Raw genomic sequence first — 19,814 nt, 5'->3', positions numbered from 1 at the left:
AAGATAATGAGTTTTTAAAATTCATACATATATAGAAGATATAAATTGTTTGGCGTATTAATGTATGGCCATACGAATCATTTTGGGATATGCTAGTTCCTGAATACCGGCTCTGGAAGTACCGAAAAATATGACGAAAAACTCTAAACTGGAACTTACTTCGACATTTCATGGAATGTTCAATCGATTGTCACACGTTAAGGTTGAATCTCACTTCTAGGTGGATTAATCACGTTTTGTGGAGAGTAATCGAGATATCGGCATTAGAATATAACTCAATATTCTTTATAGAAGGATGAAAATATATGATAATTGATCATAATTTTGAACGAATCTTTAATCGTCATTGAATTGGTTACAGAATACTAAGTGATGAAATTTCTAAATGACAAAAATTTTCCAACCGTTGAATAGTGTTAGTCAACCGAAAATGTCATAGCAATATTTTTTGTTTGATTGCAATAAATGTTGGAAACGTCTATTTTAAATTACGATCTCAAAATCTTAACCATAGCAGTGTTATAGTATGTAAGAATAAAAATTCGAAACATGTAGTCAAGTAAGAAAATTCCACACAAACATAATGTTATTTTTTGACATTTCGTGGAACTAATAATGTTACCTGGTGAAAGGATAATGCATGAAAGATTTCATTAAGTAAGATTTTGTCCTGAGAGTTCATAATAAATTCATAATGATCTTAATACTGAAAAGCCCATATAATGTATGGCCCGCATTCAAAGTTTTTTTCTCAAACATCAAGAATATTCAATTAAGAATGAGACATCCCGCTTGAAAAGAGCATTTTTTCATGCATACATCGACTTCATAAATTTTCAAAGATGTAACCAAATGCTTTCAAAAGATTACCTGTGATGGGAATTTTCAATAAATTACCAAAGTACAGTCGAACATTGGATGTAGTTGTTCGATACTTCTTACAGGTAACATAGTTTAAGATGGTTGTTTTTTTTTTTTTTTGAAGCAACTATTCTTCACAAGTTTCATCGTGGTTTGTGCTTCGTTCGGAAAGGGTAATAACCAAGGTAATAACTCTTTGTTAATTTGTGTTATTTTTAGTTCATCGTTTTGCATTATCCTACCCGCAAAACTCAGTATCGAAAGGGTCACAGTTGTGCGCATGCGCATGTCTTACGCTCTAGAATAGTCGATTATAAGCTGTCAAATAAGGCAGAGTGATATGTTGAAATAAAAACATTGTTACGTTTTTGAAAGCTTACTTATCAATTTTGCAAAAGTGAAGTGAAAATATTCTGTGTTCGTGTTAATATATCGTGAAATTGTTTTCAATGACGACACCGCTTGGATATGACGAGCTTCTGCAGTGTCCATTTGAAAAATCCCATCGTATTCAGGCTCATGCGATGTCTAAACATTTGTTCAAATGTAGGAAAAATCATCCAAATCAGAAGTTCATAGCCTGTCCTTTTAACGAGTCCCATCGAGTGGCTTCTGCTGATCTAAAATCCCATGTCCAGCAATGCGAGGACCGTGCCACTTTCGACACTTATAAATACTCTATTAGTACAACGGCAGTAAATGTTCCCGAAAGCACAGTCACACAACCAGAGCTGATTTATAACAACAGCCCACCAAAGGAACCTGATGGAATTTCGAAGAATGTTAAAAAAGGTGGGAGAATCATCGAAAAAAACCCTGTGCAACTAGACGATGAGGAGTGTTGGGATGACATGAACGTTCCTGCCTATAATCCACAAAATTATTGTTCAAAAGCAAAAGTGATACGAAAAGCTACGCTGAGAAAACCGTCCGAGAAAAAGGCATTTTATGAGAGTGAGCGACTTCGGTTGCAGGATCTTAAGTTAACCGATGATTAAAGCAGAAATACAAGTTTTACCGATAGTAGTTGACTGTTTCTTATTGAAGAAATGTCAGTACCAATGCCACGTCAGTACCAATGCTACAAAGAAATACCAATTTATTTTAATTAACATTTTACTCAGTAAACTGATGTGTATGGCTGTTTCCTACAATTGTAAGTAAAGTTCATGGCTGTTTTTCTAAAATTGTGAGTAAAGTCTTAAACGACGTTATAATTGAACGAAATCACACTTGTAACGGCTGAAGTAATACCAATGTATGTACTGTAAAGAAATTCAATTGTCACATGTTTAATAAAAAGTTATGTTAATGCGAAAAAACTTCAGTTTAATTGTATTTTATGAGTTAATTATATCGATGCGTTATAGTTTGTTTTATAGTCCTATAGAATAATAAGTATGGATCGTATTGCATTTATCGACTTCCTTTTATTCAAACTATAGCTGTTCTTTAAAATGCTTTCCTCATATCAAAGAACATTTTGTCTTGCGACTAACGTGTATTAATAAAGTTCATCCGGAGATCAATAAACAATATTTTTTTTAAGTTCAGCTACGCCATCGCATGGCACCAGATTGAACATAACATGTCTGTTGTATGGGTGCGCAGTGCTGCTATTTCGGAGTGCACAAATATGACATTTCTCTTTCATACTTGTATGTACGAGATTTGATGCGGACTCGTCTGAGGTCGCCATTCTCGCAAAAAGTATGTTACTTAAGATTGGTTCGTGAAATGTGAGAGCTGGATATATTTGATATTTCAGAATATACACGGAAAGACCGATATCAGCATTTTGGCGAAAAAATTAGTTGATTTTCTGATTTTAGTTATTTTTTGAGACAACTAAAAAAATCTTACTTTTGCTAATTTAGATTTTTTAATTCTAATTTCCTTGATAATAATAAAATATTTATTGAAATGGCTATTTTTTTAGTTGAATTCACCAATTGTCATTTCTTAGCTAAGACACACTTCATATCCATTCAACTAATTTTTTAGTTGAATTAGAGAAATAAAACGTTGTTTTCAACCAACATAAATGGTTGAATTGGTTTCTGCAATTTGCAGCTATATGGCGCTCTGTCGTTGAAATAACGCTAACACCGTAATGACTACTAGCCACAAGATGGCACACTACTACCGAAAAAAAATTCAGTCGCGGTTGTCTTTTCTATATTGGCAGGTATGAATACGATGTTGTATTGGAGAAAATGACATAAACGAAACATTAACATCTTTTTGAATTTTTTCCTTTTAAATCGCTGTTTTCTTCATTCGACTTCGCGAAATCGACTCTCTCACTGAAAACTTTGAGCACTCGGAAAATAAAAACCGAATACAAGTAGTACATCGAACGGCGTGGCCCGGAAGGTTGGAAGATACAAAAAACATCATTTGACATGTATAATTAGAGTGCAACATTCGAAACTCAATTCACTGTTCCGCGTAAAAACATTATTACGCACAATCGCTTCAAATGCGCACAAATTCTGAATAAATACACGTTCCACTAACAGTTTACGTAATTTTTACACATCGGTTTATATTATTTATATATGGATATATCGTAACACATGCGTAAAACATCTAAACAATTTGCAAGCAGTTTCAACAAGACTGTCCCTTTTAGCTTTTTAATGGATTGTTTTGTTTTGACACTTCTCATGAATTTTGTGGCTAATAAACTGGTGATAGATAAATAGAAACAAATTCTCTGATTTTAAAAACAAAATTAGTTGTCAATGAGAATTTCGTGTTGGATTGGAATATTGCTGGTTTGTGTCCAGAATATTCGCCAACTAAACACATTCTCTACAAATAAGAGTTTTTTTCAGCAAATAAATTCTCAATTTTAACTAATTTTATAGTTAATTGGGAAATTTTGTTGTTAAAATCAACTTATTCAAAATCAGTAATACGAATTAGGCGCAGAGCTAATTTCGGTCGTTCCGTGTAGATAACTGTTTTCATTAGTTGATCGATTATGTGAATTTAGTAACTTTCACTTATTCGCTTTTATAATTGGAGCGGTGCATCTATACTAAAGCTCGACTTATTGACGACAAATTAAATTAGGCGATACAAACGCGAGCAAAAAAATTCGGTGTTGTACGCGGCACGACCGATTACGATGACATTAAAGATACAAACCTTCGAATTTATCTTCAAATTCATTTTAATTTGAAAAATACACCACAATTCATTTGTCGCCATCTACGATTTCTAAATTAAAGTTAGGATTTATTATAACATCAATTTCAAAAATGTATATATGATCCTCTCGAAAATGAAAATTATATAGCGATTTGGAAGAATATCAGCTCAACATGGATTTAAAAGTAGTGGTTTTAATTTGCATACAACTGACAACGAAAAAGTAAAAACGTTAGAAACATTCATTCGAAATCGATTCAAGCTCTTACCTTTAACGTTGGACGGGGCAACTGCTCCCTCAATCATCTCATATAAAAAAAAGTATTGCACATTTTTCTTTTCGTAGTTCCAGTAATATTGCTTCTTACAATCGAAACAAATATACATCGACCGAACGCAACGCAACTTATTTTATAACATGCACAACTGGAACAGTGCGTTTTTTTTCTATATTTCGCTATTCTGCGTCGATCCCATCGCTTGCAAAGTTCCGCTGGAGAGCTCATTAACGAAAAAAAAGGAACGTTTGCCTTCCGTATTTAAGTTATATCGAATCCAAAAGCTCCTCCGCCAATCATCGAGTGCGAGTCCTCAATCTTTCTAGAGGAAAGTATATCTAAACTTGTTCATTTTAGTTCGACTTGCTGTACAGCAGAGCAAAAAAAGTATAGGAAACCAGTGTTCAAAAACGAAACCAAACACATTGTGAAACAAATGAGATCAACTAATATTTGGTATGCTGCACGCCACCGCGGGCACCACTGCAAATTCACATATTCAGGAACTATACACTCAAAATAATAATCATGTTATAGTTACGTGAAAAGTTATGTGAATATTTTCCACCCTACTTTTCACGTAGATTTTAATGGACTGGCATTTACCCACATTATCAGATCCGAATGGATCCCGAATGGATTCCGAATCAATTCCGAATCGGCGAGAAATTTTCATTCGGAATTTCATGTGGAAATCATAATGAATTCCGAATCAATTCCAACTCCAGTGCAACAACCGATTCCGAATGAACCGGTTCGCCTACAACCGGTTGATTCGGAAATCATTCGGAATTGAGTGAGAAGATGCGGACTGAATTGTCAATTCGTCTTCTTCTTCTTCTTCTTTCCTGATTTTGCACGTTTTCGTGCTGATTTTCAGTTTATTTTTAAACGAAAACATTATATAACTGAATATACAAATTTAAAACTTCATGTTTTTCGGATATACAGAACTAGTAAATAACCAGTTCTTCTTAGAATCTTAATATAAACTATTGAAATTCGCTGGAAATTAACAAAACGGCCTACCTTAGTCAGCATCATCCATTCCTCTAGCTGGAGTGTAGTGAAATGGCTTAAGTCGCTTAAATTTCACACTAACACATTCATAAAATGAGCGAATATTCAATGACATTTATAATGTCACTGTCAATCAGGTTGATCGAGCTGCCAACTCAGGCGAAAGTTCTAGCACTGAACCGATCGAGCACTGAAAAATCATGCAGTCGAGTAAGAATTCATTACGCATTCCGTCATTTCGATAATGTGGGTAAAAGCTGTTTAATGCATAATCTAGTAAAAGTTACGTGTTTCATAGGTAGAATGTAATGTATTGTTCGTATCCCATTTACCTATCAGTTCATATCAAATTTAGATACCAGAGAATTACTATTTTATATATTGGTTGAAGTCAAAAGGGAGATTTCAGATGTTTATATAAATCTATCAAATGAAAAATACCATGAAAAAGAAAACCTTTATTTCAGAAAATTGGCATATAATTTCAATAGCTTAAAAAGAAACTAATAACGTCATGGTATCTCAAATCGACAAGCCTCCAAAAATCGTTCTTGTTGTCACTGCCATCCAACCGAACCCGCAGTCGAGAGTCGAGAACTCCCACAACACAACCGATGCAGGTTAAAGTCGCATTACATGGTTCCAGTATCTCTAGCTTCATACCGATTTTGAACTCGTTTTTCGATGGACCAACGGCCTGTTTCGGTAGGAGCGGGCAAACTTCTGGACTCACGCAGGCACTCGGTCCAGTTGAGCACATGGAAACTTTTATACTGGAATGGTCCGGACGATGTAGTCAAAAACTGGAACTAATTAACATTTTTCGCAAATGTTTACACTACTTACACTTTAGCCCTGTTCGCCATTTTCAAAATCGAATTTTTCACACTAGAAATTCACGTAGATTGTTTGACGTTTGGTCAATTCACGTAAACCTTATGTGATGACTCTATTCATTTTAGGGGATGTTCGTATAACATTCATTTTCGTCACGTAAAATATTCAATTTGACATTTGAAACCAGTTTACGTGATTTTTCAAGTGAATCGAACGTGAATTTTTATTTGAGTGTAGGTTTTTTGACAGCTCATTTATTTTCATCATAAAACTGCAGATTAGTCTGTAAATCTGCAGATTTGGGGTATAGTGCTGCAGACATTTTTCGTTGTGCAGACTTTTACAGACTTTTAAAATTCTCGCAGACTTTTGCAGATTTTTGAAATTCTCACAGACTTTCGTCTATATTTACAGAATTTTGAAATTTCCGCGACCTTTTTTTTTTTTTTTTTTGCTCACCAAGTCAGTTTTGCGTGTCATACTTTATATAGAAATTGCTGCCAGCAAGACATACTTCTGACTGCAGATTTTTTTTTCAGATTTACAGACCCTGTCTGCAGATATTTGAAATTTTTACCTGGCATCTCTGATTCAGACGACCAGTAAATTTCCGTCAACGGTAACGGAACTCCGCCAATAGTTCAGGTTTTTCAAAGGCTTTTATTATTGAAACGATTGCACGTTCCGGACGTACTAACGTTCCGTGAGAACGTGTCAATAAGTGTTACAAACAGCTGCTTTCCTTTGCCATTCCTTGCCTGTAACGCTCACCTGACATAACGTGTGAATCGTGCTTTAGCCAAATAACATATCGACCATCCCACGACAAAAGGGCCTAACTTCAAATGACAGTTTTTTTTGTTTACTTGTTCTTTTATGATTTATCGAACAGATTTTATATTTGACGCTTTACTCTTCGCAAAACATTCAAGGTAAAACTACAAGCTTTCGATTTATATTGTGAACTTTAGAGAATTTGCAATAATGGCTTCGTAATAATCAAAAGAGAAAGTAAACAAAAAGAGGCTCTCATTTGCAGTTAGGCCCTTTTGTCGTGGGATTATCGATATGATGTTTGTGTTCATGACGAAATACCCAAAGGTTCAGAGAAAATTGAGCGGTAATAAGTTTTGTCGATTACGTCACTCGTTCCATTATATTTATGGACGCAGAAGTTATAGTCATTGTCTTAAGTGACAACCATGTGATTTTCAAACCGGATCAATGACCCAATAGTAGCTTTCGAACGAACCTAAGCTTGTTGACATCGACATCTACGAGAAATTGAACGGTGTGTAAAAAAGTGGGTTTTATCGGTTACGTAATTTATACCGTTATATCTCCGGAACCAGAAGCCTTTTGATCTACGAACTTGATATAGGATCCAATAGTAGCGAATGAGTCTAAGGTTGTTGAAATCGGTTCAGCCATCTCTGAGAAAATTGAACGGTAAGAAAAATCTTTGAGAAGTCCAAACACATACACACACAGATATTTTCAGATGTCGTCGTGCGGAGTCGAATGGTATGTAACACTAGAGATCTCCGTATTTCCGATCAAAACTCGTTCTTCCGCCGATTCTTTTACTTTTCTATAGATAAGGCAAAATTGCATTGTGATAAAAAGCAAAATTTAAGTTGACGTTTCTCCCTTCAAGATTCAAATACGAGAAAGCTTGTTTTGGTATCAACAAAGCTTGTGAAACCTTTTCAAGGTTTCGTTTTCGTTCAGGTTCAAAACCATCGTGTATCAAGTAGTGAAATCTGAATATTTTCATTCACAGTATAAAAAGAAATTTATCGCCGACCGCATCACTTTAAATCACTCATTTTATTGGCGATTCGTCTTGTCACTTAGTTTAGTTGTTAGTGTTCCTTTTGATGTCTGAACAAAATATACGCCGGACGATTTGTGTGCGCATTCTTTCGTAGTCGAAATTATTCTGCCACCCAAGTTGATGAATCTGAGTGCTTCGAAAAAACACACTCCTGTTGAGGAGGTTTGGCAGTTAAAAATACCATATTCACGTTCAAACGAGAATTGACCAAGCGCTTCATGTGCTCTGTGCGCGAGAAGCGCTGTTCAAACATATTTACTTGTAACTCATACTTTTGAATTCATAATTACATATAAGCGTTTCTAAGTCAATAAATGACATGCAATAAAGATATCAGTATTCAACTGTTCGATTAAGGTGTTCTCGTAAGCGAACATGTCGCAAACTGACAGACAGGCTTACAAATATTGTTTTCAATGTTTGTATGTAAAAATAGCAATACTATAAAGATCGTACTGAACGTTATTATTGTTACTATTGTCAATTCTAATTTTACCAATGTCACTTCAATACAACAATCCATGTAGCATGAGGAATTCTTCCTTTTTTCGAGAAAATCAAATGTTTAAAACATTTAATATTGGATCCGATGGATGGAAAATTCAGAGAATACCGTTCAGTTGCATGCCTATATTGAACAACTTTCTCTCTGGAGATGAAATATGAACGGAAATTTTATATCGCGACAATATTTTCGTCAACCCGGCGAAGTTTCCACTACATGATAAAAAGTTTTTTCAAAATTTCTTGATTTGACGATAATATTGTCTCATGTGTCGGTAGTAATATTCAATCCCGATGAACACTGTAATAGGTCCTAAGCGCAAAAGACAGTTTTTCTTTGTTTGATTTCTCAAAGGTCGAAAGCTCATGGTTTTAGCACAGACTAACAGACAGGACACTCAAATTAGATTCTTCAATCATTTTAACTGTCATTTCGAATATTCCTTTATTTGGGACAGTACTCACATGTGTCATGATGGCGCCACGTTACCCTATCAAAAACATCCTGTCTGTCATCTAGACTGTGTTTATTTTTTTCATTTACCAACAGAGTTGCCATTTATACAGAATGTAACCTGTAATGTATTGATATGTATTTGCATTTGTATGCGAATTTCATGCAGGATACAGATTTAATACATATTGCCAAAACTAGATACAAAATTGTGCCTACCTCTCATCCTTCAACGCAATACAAAATCGAACCCGTTTAGTGGCAATATTTACTTGCTTCTGATCTGCCGCCACTTAATTTCGGGTGAAAATTACCAACACAATAAAAAATAGTCTAGATGAACAATGTTGAGAAAAATAAATGGTTACCTTCCAACATCGCTAAAAAGTTTAATATATTATTAACGTAATATAATAATTTACTGTGACGATTCATTTCCAAATATTATGATGAAATCAGGCATCCCTGCAAGCAGCTGATCGGTGTTGACAAACGAGGGGGAACCAACTAGTAAATTAACTTTTACATAACACAACGGGTGTACCGATAGTAAATAGTTCGCGCAGTACAATATAGGTGGAACTAGTGCATCACGAAAAATTATTTTTATAAGAATTTACTCATACTGTCATGTCTGTTAGTCTGTGGTTTTAGTTACTACTTTATGTGACGAGCTAGAAGGGAAATTACTGATAGTGCAGTAATATTTGGAAGAGGATACACTAAAATTTGCACTTAGGACCTATCCTAATGTTCGTTTTTAAATATGTCATGCACTCAAAAAATCCACACTTTAATCTTATGTGAAAAAAAGTAAAACTTTGGAAAAAAGTAAGTTCAGATGAAATAATTTTAACAGTACAATTCAAATGAACTTCGTATAAATTTCAGAATCTATGAAAAAAGTCACGTAGATATTATGAGATACAAATGTGGAGAGTTCATGAGTTCATTCTGTGCTACCTATACTTCACATAAGTATTACAAGAAAAGTTCTATGGATAAAAATCACATACGTTTTCACGTAGCATTGAAGTGAGGATTTCTCTGAGCGTGCCATTTTGATTGCTGCATTGAAGTGGTATGGACAATACTTTTAATTGACAAGCATACAGTCTCGTGTTAGGGCCGTTAATGGATTGTCACTTGAATGTGTTATAGACATTGTTATTGTCAATGCTTTCAATCATGGAACTGTTTAATTTGTGCATTTAACTCTGGTCTTCATGTTTCAAGCGACAGATACAAGATTGCAATTTCCAAACCCTGGATTTGTGGAAAGAAGTTACCAGTTTAATCCATTCGCTGAGTAACACTTTTTAGCGCCTCCTATATATATCTGACGTAGACGACGCGAATTTAACCGCATCAGCAGAATATAAACCGCTCTACGAAAAATAAACACCGCAAACCACTAGAGAACCGTACAGAATTTGTGGAATGTCACCATTTAATACTAGTATGTAGTACAACCATAGTAAACACGAGCAAAGCGTGAGGGAAAATATCGAAGAACGTATTGCGGTGAACCGACCAGTGGACAATCAGCTGATGCTGACAACCAAATTTCTGCTCTCGTGTTCTCGATTCAGCTGATTGTGCGGGTGGGTGGGATGTGTGGGTTTAGGAATGCTTAAACGTTCTAGTACACACCGAATTTGTTGTTGGGTCAGTGTGGTGGACTAATGATCTCGACTATTTTGTTTTGTCTAAAATTAGACTAGGCGGTAGGAAGTGTTGGTAGATCGGTATTGCATAAGAAGGATGAAGGCGTTGCATGATTCAATCCATTTGACGTTGCTTGTCTGTCAGTAAACAGAGAATGGCAAGATATTCCAGTAAATCAATTGTACATTATAGTGCCGCCAAACAACAAAGTTATGGACATACGGACAGTTGGGTGCTCTGTAATGATTTCGGAAACACTGAAATTCTTGGCATTTCTAATATGATAGACATAATCTGATTAGCATTTGCCAAGATTTTCGGTTTCGTGCGAATGATAAATGACCGAGATATTCGTCGGTGTACAAGAAAATCGCAAGTTTTATATTATTTTTGTTTACCGAAGGTCCAATACTGTTCTTTCTGGAGCCGATAACAATAACAACTAGGGGAACGGGCCACTTGAGCCAATTAGTACTGATGGTGCTAGTCTTATATGCCAATTGTTGTGTGTTCGAGTCCCAACCTGGAAGGATCAGTAGGATCGTATGCCAAAAATTGGAAACGAAGTCTCTTGGAACAGAAGGTCAATTTCAACAAAAGAAACGTAATACCAAGACATTAGTATTTTTGGTCGTGCAACCGTGTACAGTCGAAGCTTTTTATTTTTTCAGGTTTGCCCATTTCACAATAACTTTATTGTTTACGACATTTTGTTTCTATCGCCGAGTCTGTTGCGGCACGTCAGTATTAAGTTTCAAGTTTGAACGATTCTGGCAGTTAATAGTAATCGTAGTAATATCTCTTGTTGTATTTAACGCAGGAACATATATTTTTATCCATATCATCGAAAATATGGTCAGCGATTAATGATAAAATTTTCAGTAGTATGAGATAATCACAACTAACTCAAAATTGAAATTTTCTAAAATGTTTGGTATCATCGAGCATTAAGGTGAAATTCATTGCTAGGACAAAGCGTAAAGTAACCGTATGAATTGAACGAATCATCGCACAAAGCGAATCGCGTAAAATCGACGCAGAAAATATGGATTATTTGCAGTGGTTGATTGCAGTGGGCTTACTACATGTTTTGTTCGCCGGTAAAGAGTTATTAAAATTAATGTCATATTCGGATGTGTGGAAATAGCATGTCAGTTTTATTCGTATTCTCGTCATCCTGTTATGTCTCTGACAATACCCTTCTGCCTTTATTTTTATCTTTTAACATCTAGTTCATCGTCTATCTAATATAACCCAAGTAGCAATTAGAACTTAAAATTAAAATTGACATGTTTCACAATTGCTACCGTACGCGGTTATTTTTGTTTGATATGTTAGACAAGTCATTCCACGTGTTTTTGTTACAAATGTGAAAATCATTCATATTATTGCTTGTAAAACCAACTCAAAAACCTGTGAGGATTATGTTCCAGATCGGTTTTATTATCTGACAATATGTTCACTTAAACAGTTTCAATTCAAATTTTATTTATGTTGCACATCATACAAGCCAAGTGCACTTTTCCAATCACACAATCGTCGCGGGAAGAGTTAGGAAATCCAATACAAGAACAATGTTTGCTACTTGAGAAATTATAACATTGTTATTATTATAATTGACGGCATTATAACTTTGAACAACCCCTCGTTCTAGAATTGCCTAAGAGCATTTTACGCTTGACAGATAACCATTTTCAGTCTATTGTCACAATTACATTCATTAGATATTACTTTGCCTATGTTAAATTTTTTCTATGATTTTTTTCTTCACAGTCCCTGTTTGAGTTGGAACTAGCTGGATGTAATGAAATCACCGAAGCTGGCCTTTGGGCTTGCCTAACACCGCGAATAGTGTCCCTGTCGCTAGCGGACTGCATAAACGTAGCCGACGAAGCTGTCGGAGCCGTAGCACAACTGTTGCCTTCATTATACGAGTTTTCGTTGCAGGTTAGTAAATTCAGTGCATAAATTGTATGGTTACTTTACAGTTGCCTCAGTAAGCTCTCTATTGTATATGTACAAGTGCATTCCTTAAAGATGGCAAGCTTTTCTCTTGCTAATTCTATTTACAAGGTAGCCTAATTTATGGAATATCTGAACAGAAAAAAACAAAAAATAAACGTAAAACAGATTAATTTTTGTTCAGATATTGCATAAATCAAGCTGGGGATTATTTGATAAACTAAAACAATAAAACTTTTCAAATAAAGTTTTTTCATTGCACTTTCTGGAAGAAACTAATCTAGAAATCTGTTCGTATAATTTAACCGATATCTCTTCATCGCTGAAGCATTCCACGTCACTATGTACAGCTTCCGTTTAACAACTACTCAATATTTCTCTATTGGACGCAATTGCGGATTGATTGAGTTGATGTCCTTTTTGATGATATATGTCCCGTTTGGTTGCTCGCGAAATCAGGTCAAATATTTAGAAAGTTTTTGTGTGCTTTGATGAACGATAGATTGCATTTTTCAGGTATTTGTCTTTCTAGTGCTCACACAGAAAAAAAAGAAGTACCTATTATTTGAATATTTTTTACTCAATTTTGAGTTCTTTTGAATCTTTTTTTTTTTATTCGCCTTTTCCATTCTTGTCAAAACAATAAGAGCAGAACCTCCCAACATCGAAAGTTTAGTTTAATTAGCCAATTAGCCATTCAACCTGAAAATGCGTCACTATAACTAAACAAATGCTAGGATTGGATTCGGTTGTTTGGTAATTTTTTCGACGACATTACTGTAATCAATAGAAATAACCTATATTTCGGTAGATAAATTTTATTTATTGTATTGTTTTTTTGAAATACGAAAATCCATTTAAATTAGGAATTTCAATTAAAAAAACAAACACAAAATAAATTATCGAACCATTCGTTAGACTTGTTTAGTTTACAGTTTACGGTAGTTGTTCGACAGCTGAGCAACATTTGTATCACCGAACGATCGATATTCAATTCAATGACCGAACTGATTATCGGTCGTTCAGCTGTTGAAAGTTCGGTAAAAAACTACCGAATATTGCGAAATTGTTAGTAGATATTACACAGTTTTTATTTCATTTTTATTTCATTTACATGGGTCCAATGAAAACTAGTTAGAGTAACTTTACTCAAAAATAGGTTATCGAATTGACAAATCTCGGAAGTGATTTTTTTAGTCAGTGAATTTTTAAAGAAAATCTTGACCTGATTTTTTCACGAGTGATAATGAAATGAATTACTTCTGATCATGATTTTCCCAACACTGATAACAAGCAAAGGTTTACAAGTAGAGTGTAATGGTGATCGTTCTGCTAAGTTTGGCAACACTGCTGGTATTACCAAGTTGTTTTTTTTTTAATTTCCAGATTCTAGTTTTATAATTGTTATAAATCATGTATCGAACACTGGAACACACTCCTTTTCCAGTAGCTCAAAGTTGTATGACAACAATGCGAGATAAAATTGTAATTAAGGCAAACTTAACCTCAGCAATCCTTTTTTGAAAACAGCTTTGTAAAGCGCACAAATGAAAACTTGCTAAAAATCATTCAATGCAAGCACGAACTCACTTGGAGTTGCTACATTGTTTTATTGTTTAAGTTTCCGGATTCAAACATTATACCTATTATGCATCTAGAAAGAAAACACTCCTGAACACGCTTTAACATTTCATAGCCTAAGTTTACTAATTATATGAAAAAACTTGTCGATGCCACTGAACATATGTTTGAGATATGGAATACAGTCCCTAGTCCCTGAAGCATTTGTTTTAACCCTTTCACGGCCATAAGATGTCCAGGACGAAGTATGTCAGTACTACCTACCTACCTAACAGCTATAGGCCTGAGGTGTCCTTTGCTGTATCAAGAATACGTCTCCACATAACTCGGTCCATGGCTGCTCGTCGCCAGCCACTCAAGGCACGGACGCTTCTGAGATCACTCTCCACTTGATCGATCCACCTTGCTCGCTGCGCTCCGCTTCTTCTTGTACCAGTCGGATTAGATTCAAGAACCATTTTCACTTGGCCGTCGTCTGACATCCTTAAGACATGCCCAGCCCATCGTAGACGTCCGATTTTAGCTGTCCGTACGATAGGTGGTTCTCCTAGCAGCTGTTGCAATTCGTGATTCATACGCCGTCTCCACGTTCCGTATTTCATCTGCACTCCGCCATAGATAGTCCTCAGTACCTTTCTTTCGAAAACACTGAGGGCGCGTTGGTCCTCTGCCAACATGGTCCAGGTCTCGTGGCCATAGAGAACAACCGGTCTAATAAGCGTTTTGTATATGGTCAATTTCGTGCGGTGGCGTACTTTTCTCGATCGAAGGGTTTTTCTAAGTCCAAAGTACGCACGATTCCCTGCCAAAATACGTCTCTGTATTTCTCTGCTGGTGTCATTGTCGGCGGTCACCAGTGAGCCCAAATACACAAACTCGTCAACCACCTTGATATCGTCACCGTCTATCAATATTCGTGGTGGGAGGCGTACTGTTTCTTCTCTAGAGCCTCTTCCTCTCATGTATTTTGTATTCGACGCATTTATGGCCAGTCCGATACGCCTAGCTTCAGCTTTCAGTCCGATGTAGGTTTCCGTCATCTTCTCAAGGTTACGTGTTACAATATCAATATCGTCAGCGAAGCCAAAAAGTTGTACGGACTTTCGGAAGATCGTGCCACTCGTGTCGATCCTCGCTCTTCGAATCACACCTTCCAAGGCAATGTTGTACAAGATACAAGAGAGTCCATCACCTTACCGTAGCCCTCTCCGAGATTCGAAGGGATTCGAGAGCGTCCCAGATACTCGGACGTAGGACATCACTCTATCCATCGTTGCTTTGACCAATCGCGTCAGTTTATCCGGGAAACCGTATTCATGCATGATCTGCCATAGCTGTTCTCGATCGATTGTGTCGTATGCCGCTTTGAAGTCAATGAATAGGTGATGCGTGGGTACGTTGTATTCACGACACTTCTGGATTACTTGTCTTATCGCGAATATGTGATCCGTAGTGGCGCAGGCTCCAGTAAATCCCGCTTGGTACGGCCCTACGAATTCCTTAGCTATTGGTGATAGACGACGGCAAAGGATTTGGGAGAATACCTTGTAGGCGACGTTGAGCAATGTGATTGCGCGGTAATTGCAACAATCTAGCTTATCGCCCCACTCTCCAGGTGGCTTTGTGGATATTTTTGCAGGGGAAGAAGGTTCTTCGAACTACCATTCCTCGGGAGGCTGCAAAGTTCACGCATCGTTGGCCGTTGTCGTTTGTTACCTCGTGCAGGCTGATCACAGGCCTGTACATTGCCTCCCGGCCTACCTGAGCATTCATGTCGCCGATGACAAGTTTTACATCCCGCCGTGGATAGCTGTCGTAGGTTCGTTCCAGCTGCGCGTAAAATGCTTCCTTCTCGTCACCAGGTCTCGTCTCATGTGGGCAGTGCACGTTGATGATGCTGTAATTGAAGAAACGGCCCTTGATCTTCAATACGCACATTCTATCACCGATTGGCTGCCACCCAATCACGCGCTGGCGCATCTTGCCCAACACTACAAATCCCGTTCCTAGAACGTTGGTTGTGCCACAGCTCTGGTAGAAGATAGCCGCTCGATGACCACTTTTCCACACCTTCTGTCCCGTCCAACAAAGTTCCTGTAATGCTACGACATCGAAGCCGCGGATTAGAAGCTCATCATGCAGCATTCGGTCGTATCCTGGGAAGCGATTTGCAGTTCCATGTGCCAAGCTTCCAATCGTAGTCCTTATTTAGTCGCGTAGGTCTTTGCCGATTATTCCGAGTCGTATTTATATCCTGATTATTCGTAACAAGTGTTTTCCGGACAGCTTGTTAGGCCTGCACCAACCTCCTGTCTCGCCGAAGGGCCATCGTGTGAGCACTGTTTAGAATCCCACACTGACACAAGGACGGTAATCAGCCGCTCCTAACATGGAGAACAGACGCTGTTTCCAGCCGCCCCAACATGGGGAACAGACGCTCGGGTAGACTTGCTCTCTGTAAAGAGAAAGCAAGCCCCCCTTTCCTGTCAGCATACGACCAAGGTCCCAGCGGTGTTGGTTACCCGATCTTTCCTATGGTTACTCGTACCCCAGCCGGCACCGCGGGGAGATAGGGATAGGAGTTACTGGACAAGAGGCTATGAACCACATTGGGGCCTGCATTGTGCATTGTCCAGTCGTTTACCAACCAGTAAGTATGTCAGTACAACACAATATTTTAGTTTTTGCAATGACTGAGCGGTGTAAAGTAAGAGAATATCACCTGAAAAGCATAGACGGGTACATAAGTTTCCTATAATTTCATGAGAAATAGTTTTTCCCCATGATCCTCAGAAATAAATAAACGAAGAGTTGGATTTATTATATCGTAATTTAATTTATTGCTTTAATAGCTTTAATTATCAGAATAGTAAAATAAATGGTTAGTCATGGTATTCTACGAAACGATTTCGTGTACTTGTTTAGCACAAATAGACGTTGCTCATAACACATTTAATATGTGTTCTATTTTATATACGTCGTTTTGCACAAACTTTTTCAGTGCAAAAAGGATCGACAGTTCTTACATTTATTCGTACAGAAACACAAAATAAGAAATAATTTTTTTTAACATTAAGTAAAGAAAAACATCGATTTAATAATAATCGAAGAATCGACAACGATTCTTAAAGAAGGAAAAAATATTTCCCTTGAGCGTTAAGGTGTTAAGGACGACAGAAGACTTCACGCAAGAATGTTCTCATTTTTAGATTAGTGGTATTCTTTAAAAACATTTTCAATAACGGGTTTTATAAATTGGTTTCATGTCCATGTTTTAGTTTATTGTTTTTACACTCATAGTTTTTTATTGCAGTTCATCAATATTTAGTAGAATCCCGGTCGGATTTACTGTATTAATATATTCAAAGAGAAATTAGGCTTTCTACAGTCGTATATTTTACACATAAACAGTTAATACTTCTAAACTTTCTCTTTTGTCGTTTCCATCACGCAGGCGTATCATGTAACAGATGCAGCCCTGGGATACTTTTCGCCTAAGCAAAGCCATAGCCTAAGTATTTTGCGATTACAGTCGTGCTGGGAACTTACAAATCATGGAGTAGTGAATATAGGTATGTACCACAAAAAATATTGCAATAATAAATCTTTTAAAGTTTTTATGTTGTTCGTAATTTTCGGCAGCAGCCTCCTTGAGTAATCAATATCAAGAAATAATCCGATTTATTAATTTTAGTTTGACGTAAAGCCGCCATGACTAAGTTCAGTTTTTGCAATGACTGAGCGGAAATATATATTAACGAGTCGTGGCTCGTGGGTTTCAAAAAAAATATATTTTTATTCACATTAACTCTTAACTAATTACAAACGTCTTACTTCTACCCGTACACGAACTGTACTCCTCAACTGAAATCAATTAACTGACTCTCCTAACATAGATTTACTCTTTTGCGAAATGAAAATTTCGCTAAAGAAGTTGAACAAATTAAACCATATTCTAAACCTTTCTGGAAACTTTCCAAGGTTCTTAAGAAACCTCAGAAACCAATTCCTGCTCTCAAGGAAGGAAATCAAATACTTCTTACAAATGGTGAAAAAGCTCAAAAACTAGCTCAGCAGTTCGAGAGTGTCCACAATTTTAATTTAAACGTTGTGAGTCCTATTGAAAATGAAGTCTCACTGAAATATGATCATATTTCAACCCAAGTGTTATCACACGATGACATTATTGAGACGAATTTTGATGAAATTAAATCAATTATTAGGAAACTCAAAAACATGAAGGCTCCTGGTAATGATGGAATTTTTAATATTCTTAATAAAAATCTTCCCGATGTTGCCTTGAGACTCCTGGTTAAAATTTTCAACAAGTGTTTTTCATTAGCTTACTTCCCAAAAAGATGGAAAAACGCTAAAGTAATTCCTATCCTAAAACCTGATAAAAACCCAGCAGAAACATCAAGTTATCGCCCAATTAGCTTACTTTCTTCTATCAGTAAACTTTTTGAAAAAATTATCTTGTTGAGAATGATGACTCATATAAATGAGAATTCAATTTTTTTACCAGAGCAGTTTGGATTTCGTCATGAACATTCAACTACTCATCAACTTGTCAGAGTAACGAACATGATAAAAGCAAATAAATCTTCTGGGTTATCCACTGGAGTTGCTCTTCTAGACATAGAAAAAGCATTCGACAGTGTTTGGCACAAAGGTTTAATAGTAAAAATGTCTGATTTCCAGTTTCCTATTTATTTGATCAAAATGATTCAAAATTATTTAACTGATCGTACTCTTCAGGTTAGCTATCAGAATTGTAAATCTGAATTGCTACCCGTACGAGCCGGTGTTCCGCAGGGTTCGAGTGTAGCTCCAATCTTGTATAATATTTTCACTTCTGATCTTCCAAATCTACCCGTTGGTTGTCAGAAATCGTTATTCTGTGACGACACAAGTCTGTTAGCCACAGGTAGAAATCTAAGAGTGATCTGCAGTCGCCTACAAAGAAGTTTAAATATTTTCAGTGATTATCTGTCAAAATGGAAAATTAAACCAAATGCAGCAAAAACGCAATTAATTATCTTTCCTCACAAGCCAAGAGCTTCTTTTCTTAAACCAAACAATAATCACATTCTCAAATTGAATGCCTTGGAATTGACATGGTCTGATCAAGCTAAATACTTAGGTTTAACGTATGACAAAAAACTCACTTTCAAGGATCACATTGAAGGAATCCAGGCAAAGTGTAATAAATATATTAAATGTTTATATCCTCTTATAAACAGAAATTCTAAGCTCTGTCTAAAAAACAAATTGTTAATTTATAAACAAATTTTCAGACCAGCCATGCTTTATGCGGTACCAATTTGGTCAAGCTGTTGTCCCACCAGGAAGAAAACGCTTCAAAGGATTCAGAATAAAATTCTGAAAATGATTCTGAAGCGTCCTCCCTGGTTTAGTACAAATGAGTTACACAGACTCACAAATATAGAACCATTAGATGTAATGTCACATAATATTATAAGCAAATTCCGACAAAAATCGATGCAATCTTCAATTGCATCGATTCGCTCTCTGTATTAGTTAGTAAGTTAGTATATAAGTTCCTTTTCCCCATTACACAATACAAGTAGGTTTAGAATTTTCCCTACACAAAAATCTCAGAATTGCGGAAGCAAATGATATCTTCATGGTA

The 19,814-nt window shown here is 36.3% G+C and overlaps 2 protein-coding genes across 5 annotated transcripts in view; both read left to right on the top strand.

Moving 5' to 3' along the window:
• LOC131438842 (F-box/LRR-repeat protein 16) overlaps positions 1 to 19,814 on the top strand; it is a 105,346-nt gene that overhangs the window by 40,926 nt on the left and 44,606 nt on the right. For all 4 annotated transcript variants that reach the window (XM_058609173.1, XM_058609176.1, XM_058609175.1 and 1 more), the window contains exons 3-4: positions 12,392 to 12,565; positions 17,616 to 17,733. In XM_058609173.1, the coding sequence (XP_058465156.1) occupies positions 12,392 to 12,565; positions 17,616 to 17,733 (292 nt within the window). The remainder of the gene's footprint in view (positions 1 to 12,391; positions 12,566 to 17,615; positions 17,734 to 19,814) is intronic.
• LOC131438844 (gametocyte-specific factor 1 homolog) lies at positions 1,156 to 2,183 on the top strand. The gene has a single exon (XM_058609178.1). The coding sequence runs from the start codon at positions 1,311 to 1,313 to the stop codon at positions 1,857 to 1,859; it is 549 nt and encodes a 182-aa protein (XP_058465161.1). The 5' UTR covers positions 1,156 to 1,310; the 3' UTR covers positions 1,860 to 2,183.

This window comes from Malaya genurostris, chromosome 3 (genome assembly GCF_030247185.1).
Source record: "Malaya genurostris strain Urasoe2022 chromosome 3, Malgen_1.1, whole genome shotgun sequence".
NCBI lineage: Eukaryota > Metazoa > Arthropoda > Insecta > Diptera > Culicidae > Malaya > Malaya genurostris.
The sequence above is the reverse complement of the archived record's forward strand: the minus strand, read 5'-3'. Positions and strand labels throughout refer to the sequence as shown.